Raw genomic sequence first — 11,722 nt, 5'->3', positions numbered from 1 at the left:
AACCTCTTCAGAACAACGTTCTAACAAAAATATACATTTGATTACAGAGAAAACTAAAGAAAATGAATAAACATCCAGAATTGAATAAGAAGAATCCAGAACTGAGAGCAAATTATGCATTAACTTCACTCCCTGTTTAGAAGGAGTGATTAAGTCCTATATCAGTCAGTGAAGTGCTGCTTTAGAGTAAAATATATTGACTATAAAAGAATGGATGACAGTTTTATCCCCTTCCATAGACTCATTTACTCAATGGTACTGGTAGAACCTGTTACCAGATCAAGAAACTTGGACTGCCTTCATTAAAGATTCTGAGACAGATCGAACTCTGTATGCCACTAAGAGTACAGAGTACAGAGCATCTGTTAAAGGAGAAATCCAGTGTGAAATTGCTTGAGTGTTGTGTAACATGATAAGAAGTACAAATGTACAGCGGTTTTAGCTGATGCTCCCAACAGGCTTACAATGCTAGGGATTCAGAGAAGCCGCTATTTTTACACCACTTACAATCTCAACGTTTTCAAAGTAGCTTTAGTCTTCATTAAAAAAACTAACCAATAGGTTGGATAGGGAAACAGATTGCAAAATGAATAACCCTCATACCCTGCCCTAGATGTAATATTTGTACTGTTGCACCAACTCCGACCCAAAACTACCGCAGAGTATTAACGTGATGCCCTGCCTGGCAAAAAAAAAGTCTCCACCTGGATTTAAGTAAATAAATGATCTGGGGTTAATGCTGCAGTTGGTCAGGTCTAGGTTCAGCAATAGTATGTGCTGAAAGAATGAGTTCCAGACTTTAACAGGGTTCGTACGGTCATGAAAAACATGGAAAAGTCATGGAATTAGAAAATAGCAATTTCCAGGCCTGGATAAGTGTTGGAAAATTAAAAATACTCAGAAAGTTTTGGAAAAGTCGATTGTTGGTCGATTGGTGTTTCAGTTAATCGATGGAAAAAATCCGTATTTGAGCTAACAAATACGTCAGCACACAGTTAATTCAGTAATTTAGCCCTAAACAATGGAGCTCTCAGGATCTGAAACACACTTATTTTTAACGATTGTGTGTCACCAATTTATCTGATTCATTTTAGACCTAACATAATCAATTTAAATGATAGTTTTAGTTGATTTTTGGTTTTATTGTCCATGTCTGCATTGATGTTTTAAAAAATCGTATGGTCATTAAAATTTGCCTTGAAGGCATGGTCATGATAAAATCATGGAAATGTATTGGTTGAAATGTGTATGAACCCTGCCTTAACCTCACTGAGAATCTCTGAGAAGTGCTGGAGAAGACTTTATGCAGTGGTCAGACTGTTTCATCATTAATGCTGCAAGATCTTGGTGAAAAAATAATGCAACACTGGATTGAACTGAATCTTTCGCATTGCAGAAGCTTATAGAAACAATGCCACAGTGAATGCATACAGCAATCAAGGATAAAGGCGGTCCAAGAAAATATTAGTTTGTGAGGTTTTTTTTTGTTGCCGACTTTTTTTTGGTCAGGCGGTGTATATCTTCTGTAGTTTCATTTGTGTGTGTCAGTTAATAAAAGGGGAGATAGGGTGGTGAAGGGGTGCGATGATTTGATGTAGGCTAGTTAGAGGGTATTTATAGGCTGTGACCGAAATGGCTCCCTATTTACTAGTTAGGGCACTATTGAGTATGTCAGCCATTTTTCTTTGAGTGTCCGAATCATAAGGGGGGATTAGGACGTGATTTTGAGGGCACTAAAAACTCCCATAATGCATTATGATTTATAGTAAACATCGCTGCTTACTAAGCGAGCTGAATGTGTCCCAAAATGCTTTGCGGGTCTCGCTACTAAGCAACAGACAGCCGAAGAAACGGAGCGGACAGCGAGCCACCAGGGTTGCCAGATTGTTACAGTGGGATTCAGATAAAACCAATTCACAGGGTAAAACGTTTTTCAAATCCACAAAATTACTGACAAAACCACCCAAACAGCTGATGTTCGTCATATTAACAATATTACACGGTTTATTCCAACATGATCCTACCTAAAATACCATAAATATCTTAAATATCACTGATTACAAAAAATGATATTTAAATGAGTTTATCTGCATATTTGTATTATGTGTTTTGTGCCTTGTATCATTGGACACACGAAACAAAAACGTAAAAACAGTACATAAAAACAACCTTGCAAGCAATGAAAGAAAGAAATAACTTACTCACATATAATAACGAACATAAACACAGCTTCAAATTTCCATCAGCAGGACTAAAAGCTCTGTCTCTGCAGGGTTAGATATCTAACTATAACACAGCTGAGTTAAATTTCCCAACTCTTTAAACTTGGTAGTTTTGTTCACCAAGCGTCAAACCAAAGCGTTTCCTCCAGACAATTTCAGACACAATTCGATATTTGGCATGAAACCACCCAATCTGGCAACAGTGCGAGCCGGTATACGCTGCTATTTTTAAGGTTTTCTTCATGTAGTTCAGTAATGTGAGGATCATCTTTTAAACAGCGTAAATATAACAAACAGATAAATAACGTCATGATCAGCTCAGAGCTTCACTAACTTTAATTCAGAGCTCAGTTCAGTGTGTTTATGGAGTTTTAAATACGGTTCAGCCCCTCTCTCACCGGTGTGTGTTTATGCGACCGGTGCTGGCGCATGATAATGATTAGTTAGTGTCCGAATTCACTCCAGTTTTACCACTAATTAGTGAACTTATTAGTGTCTCCCTACATAGCGCAACACTAATGAGGGAGTAGGGAGCCATTTCGGTCACAGCCATAGAGTGCTAGATAAGAGGCAGACTTCCTCCCAAATTTTAGCTATTTCATAACACCATGTATTTTGAAATGAATGGAGTTGGGCTATTTAACAAAATTCATACTCATTATCGTGTTTCACTACACCTCAAGTTAATTTCCTACTGGATTTCTCCTTTCATGGAAACATATTAGAATGGGCTCCACATCATACTGCAACCAGTCAGCTTTCTTTGAGACATTGCACTGTTCATTTTAACATACAGTCATTTGTAAACCATTAAATTCCTAATTCCTATTTTATTATTATGATATTTTAGCCCTTATATTCAAAAGTTTTCCCAAAATCAAATTATTTTGTGGTATAAAACCACTCTAAAACACATCAGATTAAAACACACCTCTCTTTATGTTTTTCAGACTCATGTAGACATTCAGTTATATACAAATAAAATTACAACGTGGTTTTCAGGTGAATATTGATTCTCAGAATGAATCACTGTGATTGGAAGTACAGTACTGATACTTGCGTATCAATCTGCCCAACTTTCTATTCAAGTAACCCCAAAGTCATGGCACTTGTGAGCTCCATCTCAATTTGGCTAGCCTTAATGTTGTCACAATCATAACCATTAAGGAATGCAGTGTAAATGGACACCTATGGTCTCTAGTCAGTATATTTGGAACAGCATGTTTTAGTGTGAGTAATAATCTGGATCTGTTCTGCAGGTTTCTGACCACAAGCATACGTTCACTTTGTTCATTCTGCTGGATTTTCTCTTTGCACAACAAGACCATCTTATTGCAGCCAACTGAAGTCACTGAGGGCTGTGTTATGTGTTTCCAACTGATGGTGTGTCGTGGATTGTGACCACAGTTGAACCACTGGTTGTACTGAACTGCTCGATGGGTCTCTGGTCCGCAGTTCCCAGGTGATTCACAGTTCCCAGATCTACGCGGGGTAGGTGGAATCCGTTCTCTGGAGGTGCCGTAGACTGGGCAAAACTTCCCAGACCAGAGTTTCCTCGGATATTGCCCATCACCATGTTTGAATGTGCTGATGTGTTTTTCCGTTGGTTGTTGGAGCTTCCAGTAAGGATCCGCGCCGCATGCGTCCTCCTGCCACAAACACAAATAAGAGTTTATTAGACTGACAGGCCAATAGTCATGGAAGAGCAGTATACTAAAGGTTTATTATTACCTAGGTGATGCACAGTTGTGAGGTGCCATCTTGTGAGTAAGGATTAATACTAGCCAGTGCAACGTTTGCTAGTACAGGAGTCAGAGTGAGACCTGATAGCGGTGCCACAAAGAGAGGACACTACGGGTCCTGTTTTTCTCCCTGCGCAAGGCCTTTTGTGATACTCATTGCTATCTTACACCCCACCAGCAGTCAATTTTGCCGACTTTTACATGCATCGTTTAAATAGCCTTGGAGCTTTTGAATAGTATAAGGTGTGTTCAGGTAAATTTCTGCTGTATTTCTTTTTTGACAATGGAAAACACAGGTATGCTACTGACTGAAAGCAGTCAACAGTCAGAAATTCATTGCTATCTTTGGCAACCCAGGCATGCAGCTGTGCACAAACCCAACTTTTACATCAACAATAAACAAAATACTAAATAAAATAACATTGCTGTTCCTGTAAATGAGCTGCTCACACATCTTCAAAGCCTGAACACCCAGGTCAGTGTCCTCTGCTGAAAAGTGTTAGACACAGCCAGACAGTGCCATTTAAATAGTATTGTGCACAAGTCTCTTAAAGGGAATGGCAAGTGACAAGATATTTTTATGGTTTATTTCATGTTGCGCCCAAAAATGCACCTAAGATTAATTAAGATAATTAGTACAATCCTTGCTGTGTTAATTAAGAGAATCAGTAGATGCCATGCTGCATTTTAGGCAATGCAAAGTGTACTTTTCCCGTTGTTACAATAGCGATGACACACTGACACACCCTAAATCAAGATGCATGGTAGATGGTTTATGGCTTGCCTAAAGGTCACTAAAATAGAGCCCTGCATTTTTTATTTTATCCCACCCACACTGTGCATTACCACCCATAGTGAACAGCACAATCGTTGGTAATGATTGTAAACAGTGGTGTCTTTCTAGAATTATTCATGTGAACAGACAGGTCAGTGCACCGTTCTTTTACTTCCGAGGGATATGGCAAAAGTCATGGTTCACAGTACTTTGTTCCATATAATAACTTAAACAGCTATAAGAAGAATATTAATACAAATGGCCATTTGTCTATCTATTAATATTCATACTTTCAATAATATCACTGTGTTACTGCATAATGCATTATACATATATCACTATTAAAAAAATTGGCACGATTATTACGACTGTTATTATAATAATACATACTATTATTATTGCTTTTATTGTTACCTTATATATTTTGTGCTATCAAAGTATTTTATGATTATAGCAAACTGAAAATTAACATACACATGTTGCTTGTATGTTTATGGGGTTTAATAAAACAAACAAATTTATATACTGAACCCTCCATAAACATAATTTAAATGTGCTGATGTCTGCAGGACCTTTTAACCCATACTTTATTTTATTTATTTTTTATAACATTGTTTGGTAACACTTTACAATAAGGGTTACCAAACGATGCTTAAAAATATAGTAAATAATAATTAATTAAATTAGTAGTTAAAACATGTAGTAATGGCTACTAATATCTTAACTATTGTCAATTAATAATTAGTTGAGGTGTTCTGTTGAAAGTAATGTTAATTAATAAACCCTTAAGTTTTACCTATACTTCTCCCAAACTCAGTGCCTTTATAACAAATACATTCACTTTTCTTATGTAAATAGTACTGTATTTTTTGGGGGTGAAATATGCAGCCTTATAAATACCAGTGTGGTATTTGGGACGTGGGCTGACCTGTTGTACGTCTTCAATATGATGAGAAGGATAGCGAGGATGATGATGATGGCGATAACAATAATTGCAATTATGGCTCCAGAACCTGAGAAAGACAGTTTACAGCTTACATTACTGTCATTTTTTATATTTTTCAACTTTTTCTGTCATTTGGTATGGCTACAAAAACATGAAACCATAAAAGTCTGACATTCATTAGGTTACAGTAGTTCACTTTGATCCATCACACCACTAAAACAATACATTAAACATAGAAAAAAAGTATCACAATAAACGTTTCATAATCATTTAGACACAAAAACAGTACTGCATTTAAATCACAATAAGTAAACTGAAAATGAAAAATCACAGCAGTTACTGAAATGCTGAATGACTGGAAAGTCTACGCTGTTTGTGAAGACAAGCCTCTTTCTTTATTCACCTAATAGGGAGGTCAGAGGTTAACACTGGATTCTAAATGTGCATTTCCATAAACAGTAAGTGCAAATAAAGCTGATGGAACACAGGCATGTTGAGATGTTTTCCAGCTGCAGAATCTGTCTAATGTCTTTTTAATGTTGTGTATTTATATCCCACCTTTTACACAACCTACTATAAAGAGAACAGGCCCATTGTGTCTTTGCTGATACTGATGTGTTAATAATGATGGGTATGAAATGTACAGTATTGTATAGTGCCTATTCTGAGCGACAGCTTTTTTACAGTTATGCTGACTAACTGGATTGTTGACTTTGTACATGTGACACATGCCGATCTGTAAAACACTCTGGTATTTAAGTATATTGTGTTAAATAGAAACAGTGTGGGCTTTTATTTGTCCTTGTTTAAAGGGACTTATAACAAAACAGATATTTTACACGCTTAAATGAGAACTCCGGTTTGAAATGAATTTGGTGTATTAAAACATGATAAAAAGAACCTACCTTTGTTGAATAGCCCACCTCCACTCTCCCACAGCTTTCTAAGATCCAGTATTTTCTGCACTTTGCCCAGACAGCCTTTTAGACTGAGTGATAGAGGGCATGCCTTGTGCCTGCAGATAAATCCCTTCTTTCCACATGGAAAAGCCCTGGGGATCCCTTGTTTAATAAATCTCCAGGCGCCGCCATCTTAAATTCAAGTCACAGTAAGCCAACCGTCAAATGTCAGGGCTTTACGGATTCTACCAATGAAATGTGGAGCTACTTTGAGCCTAAATAACGGAGGAAAAAACGATGTACCTGCAGGCACAAGGCCTGTTTGGAAAAAGTGCACAAAATACTGGAGCTCAGAAAGCTGCAGGAGAGCGGAGGTGGGCTACTCAACAAAGGTAGGTACTTTTTAGCTTGTTTTAATACACTCAAAGTCCATTTCACACCAGAGTTCACCTTTAAAACAGTTGTAACCTTATAAAAGTTGTAAAACAAAATAACTTTCCCAAACAAGTAAAAATAGGCTTATTTCTTTGCTATTAATGATTACACAGCCTAAGTAGATGCTAAAGTGTGGGGTGTTGATTGTAATAATATTTCAGACAGGTTGTTGTGATGTTTCTAAGGGATTACAAGGTGGTTGCTATGGTATCTCAAGTTGATATGCTGTTGCTAAATGTTTGCTAGCTAGTTTCTATGGTTTCCCAGGTGGTTACTATGTTGGTGGTAAATTGATGCTTGTTAAACTATGGGATGGTGACATATCATCCCTTATCGGCAGTTGCTGTGATATCCATCGTGGTTGCTATGGTGAAATTAATACTGAAGTCATCTAGACTATGAAGAAACAAATAAGAAATCATGTAGTAACTTAAACATGTTAAACAAACCAAAATAAAATGTGAAGCATTTAGGCAGTGCTTATCTCTGGAAAAAATAAGAGACCACTGATAATGTTAAGTTTCTTTAATTTAACCAGATTGAAAACCTTATTTAATTTAACCAGATTGAAGAGGAAGATGGATGATCACAAGCCGTCAAACTAAGCTGAACTGCTTAAAATTGGATAAAGTTATCCAAAAGCAGTGTGTAAGACTGATGGAGGAAAACATGCAAAGATGCACAAAAACTGTAATTAAAAACCAGGGTTATTCCACCAAATATTGATTTCTTGTTTTCTTTGCATTATTTGAGGTCTGAAAGCTCTGCATCTTTTTTGTTATTTCAGCCATTTCTCATTTTCTGCAAATAAATGCTCTGAATGACAATATTTGTATTTGGAATTTGGGAGAAATGTTGTCCGTAGTTTGTAGAATAAAACAGGATGTTCATTTTACTCAAACATATACCTATAAATAATAAAATCAGAGAAACGGGTTTAGAAACTAAAGTGGTCTCTTATTTTTTTCCAGAGCTGCATTCTGGTTTGTTTAACCATTTTTGTTCAATAAATAATAATGAAAAACTACTGAATTTGAGGTGTGTCCAAACTTGTGACTTGTACTGTATATTTAGTAGGTAGATTATTTGATGTTTACATGTGATTACACACTTACTCTGGATGAGGATTTGTTGTGGGGACTTGGTGGTGGTGTTCTGTGCTGTGGTAGTAAAGTTGGTCACAGGATGAACTGTGGAAGCTTGCATCTTTAGCAGTGTCCTGAATGATAGACCAAAAAAACAGCTTAACATTCAGTAAAATTCATAAAAAAGCAGTGTATTTACAGGCTTTTTTAACATTCGTCAGTTACAATATGATATAAACACAATTTCAGTGTGTTGATTTTATAAATGTTCATGTCATACTAAACCAGAACACACCAATGCAAATATTGTATTCATTTATTCCGTACAAATCCTAAATATCATATTAATCTCTTTTAAATACACACACACACACACACTCACACACATACACACAAAACCAGTGTGTAGGCCGTGGGCCATGATGATATGCTAAAATATAATCTCATATCTTAAGTTCTACATCTTTAGATATTAATAATTAATAACATATAAAAGTATTAAACAGCAAATTATAATCTCCCCCGGTTCATATCTGCTCAGTCTATGTTCTAGAAAACAATAATCCTTGCATTGTCAAAAAAACTGATACTAAAGAGTTTGCAGTCACAGAGTGGTATCGGGACACATTCTTCTGAAATTGATTAATGTTTACTTGAATAGCTTTTTTCTACTGTCCTGAGAAGGCTTTCTACTATGGATTTGATTACATCCAGCAACAAGAGTGGGATCAGAATGTTGGATAATTACCACATCATCTCCAACTCCCTAACTCATCTCAAAAGTACTGGATGGAGCTCTATTATTCCAGAGAACACTGGGTGGCTTAATCCCCCTCTGGTCCACGCCTGGCATAAGGCATGAAACCAGTAGGTTCATGTATAACTTCAGACACCCTAGAGAAGCTAGCTTTTTAATGTATGGTTTGTAATTGTCACATATTTTAAGTTTAGGTTTATAAATACAATGCCCCCCCAATAATATTAAAACAGTGGGGTCAATCCCTTTAGTTCTGCTGTAGACTGAAAATAGCAGCAGATAGCACCTTCTAAACCCAATCACTTTTCTTGTGAGTAAAAGTATAGGAACATGTGATTGTCAGATGTGTCCTGTTGCCCAGGTGTGTCCTGATACATTAATTATTCAAACAATAAACAGCGCTGAATGTCTACACTCAGTTTCAGATTTGGGTTTTATCTGTGCAGACTGTGCTTTTATAGGTAGAGCAATAACCAACATAAAAACCACAGACCTGTTCCAGGAGTGAAAAACATGCAGCTGTGAAGCTGAAAGAAGTTGTAAAATCAATCAGAGCTATTGCAAAAATAATGGCCATAGCCAGTACAACCATGTGGAATGTCCTGAAAAAGAAAGTCATCAATGGTGTACTGAATAACAGGTGTTGAACAGTTAAACCAAGGAGCAGTTAATTAGAGAAACATTGTGAGTGCTGTAAAGAAATAACCTAAAATAACTATAAGTGTCATCTGGAGTGAAGATATCACAAAGATATCTAAAGAAATATGAAACCACACTGATTTGGAGATCCTTCATTATGCAGCAAGATAATGAGCATCAAAAAGCATCACAGAAGAAGAATGCAGAAGGTTAGTGATCATGTCAATGGATCACAGACATGATGCAACTACTGCAAGTAAAGGATTTGCAACTAGATATTGTCTTATTACTTTAATTTACTATAAGTTTATCTATTCCAATACATTTGCTCATAAGAAAAGTGAGTGGGCTCAGACAGAAGGTGTTCTCATTATAACTCATTATTTAAAAGTATTTACATCTCCCTCACCCATGACTTGCCACAGATCCCTCCATCAGACAAAAAGTCAGATCTAGTGGGTGGTTAACAGGTTAGGGTGGTCCCAGGTTGGTTTGTTTCATGTTTCTATATTGTGACATCACAATAACAGAGCAACCAAACGGCTCATAGAAGCAGATGATTCCTGACACCAAACTCTGTCAGCTGATTTACAGAAAACAGATGTATGGTTTTCATACTTGGAGTGTTTATAGGGGCAGTCGAGACCCAAATTGAAATTCAAAAGTATGCAAAAAGTGACTTTTGTATAACATGTCCCCTTTAAATAAAGAAAAATTAATGTCTCAGTCCAAACCAGAAAATAAATGTAACGAGAGTGTCAGATTCATCAAAAAATTATAACATTTCTTACAGAGAGTCTGTGAATGCGACCAACAGCACAATCACACCACATGATCAATAACTAGCCCTAGCTGCAGACGGACTGTCTGTCTGGTATGGCATCACATCAATGTCAAAAGTCAGGGGCACAATAATACCATGTGAAAAAAATTAACCAGCGTGTTTTAACATTTTGTGTGTGTAAATTAGAGGAGGACTGTGAATTCGAGAGGCAAATAAACACCCGAGAGGAGAAAAATTAAGCTCGAGAGTGATATTCTGTTCAGCAAGCACACAATTCCCTTTTTTTTGCTTTTGTTCATACACGCTGGTTAATTTTTTTCACCTGTTGTTTTTGCTCCCCCCGACATTTGACATTGATGTGACGCCATACAATCACCTCATTTTTAAATGTGACCCTGCTTTCTCACAATGTAGTGGAATCATTAACATATATGGAGATGGGTGGAGCTACACATCATACTGCAACCAGTCAGCAGAGGCCCTAGACCTGTGGTGGCTTTATATTTAAGATCTTTGAACTGTTCAGGCTTAGATACAGTCACTGGGATTTACAACTTACTACAGTTAACCGCATTCAAAACTAGAAACTCAGCACTCAGTAGTGGTCCAGGTGTATTTGTGAGGATTGTGTATTTGTGTGGTGTGTGTGTGTGTGTGTGTGTGTGTGTGGCTCTGTTACAGGAGAGTAAGTGCAGCTGCTTCAAAAGAGAACAAAATTTGCATCGGCTATAAAAAGCTGAAAACCCTGGAACACGGAAGAGAGAGAGAGACACACACACTCTTTTTCAAGCATATACACACACACAGTCTCTGGTTCTCCCACACACACACAGAAACACAAAGGTAAGATCTATTCTTGACCAACAGATTATATTCAAATAGCGCCGCAACTACAAAACATGCAAAACCTTCAATTTCATAACAGCTATTTAATTTTCCACGTGGTGGAGAGTACAGGGCCTGTGTGTGTGTGTGCTGTAAAGTGAGAGAGAAGAGAGAGAGAGAGAGAGAGTACACTCCTATACACTCCTCATAATGAATGTGATGTTAAATCTATATTTTAATCACATTTTTAATAGATTTTTAATGTTCAGTCAAACAGCTCACACAAATATACTTAAATTACATTAAATAGTGGTGAAAATAACATATGACTAGTGTACTAAATACAAATTTAGTGCAAATTTATACAATTTTAATTACAAATAAGTAGTAATTAAGTACAAATTATTGGTTCCAAATTAACATAACTTAAGTGTACTTCTTTTTCACAAGGGTGGTCACAGCTGATAAACACACACCATATTGGTCACACGTGTGAAAGGCTTTTAGGCTGTAAAGGTTCCATTCACAAAAGTTTTTCCATCAATTTAAGCATCCAAATAGTTGGATGACTATTAATAAAGAATCCTTGAAGAACACTTTTTGGAGTGTATGT

The 11,722-nt window shown here is 36.7% G+C and overlaps 1 protein-coding gene across 1 annotated transcript in view; it reads right to left on the bottom strand.

Moving 5' to 3' along the window:
- Positions 1 to 1,600: 1,600 nt before the first annotated feature.
- The window catches only part of LOC107197207 (non-compact myelin associated protein), a 33,549-nt gene continuing 23,427 nt past the window's right edge, over positions 1,601 to 11,722 (bottom strand). Inside the window, exons 2-4 of the mRNA XM_015603270.3 lie at positions 8,135 to 8,238; positions 5,668 to 5,752; positions 1,601 to 3,871 (exon numbers count right to left, since the gene is read on the bottom strand). Of these exons, the coding sequence (XP_015458756.2) occupies positions 3,586 to 3,871; positions 5,668 to 5,752; positions 8,135 to 8,225 (462 nt within the window). The 5' untranslated portion in view covers positions 8,226 to 8,238 and the 3' untranslated portion in view covers positions 1,601 to 3,585. The remainder of the gene's footprint in view (positions 3,872 to 5,667; positions 5,753 to 8,134; positions 8,239 to 11,722) is intronic.

This window comes from Astyanax mexicanus, chromosome 14 (assembly GCF_023375975.1).
Source record: "Astyanax mexicanus isolate ESR-SI-001 chromosome 14, AstMex3_surface, whole genome shotgun sequence".
NCBI lineage: Eukaryota > Metazoa > Chordata > Actinopteri > Characiformes > Acestrorhamphidae > Astyanax > Astyanax mexicanus.
Note: the sequence above shows the minus strand (reverse complement) of the source record. Positions and strands in the feature narration are given on the sequence as shown.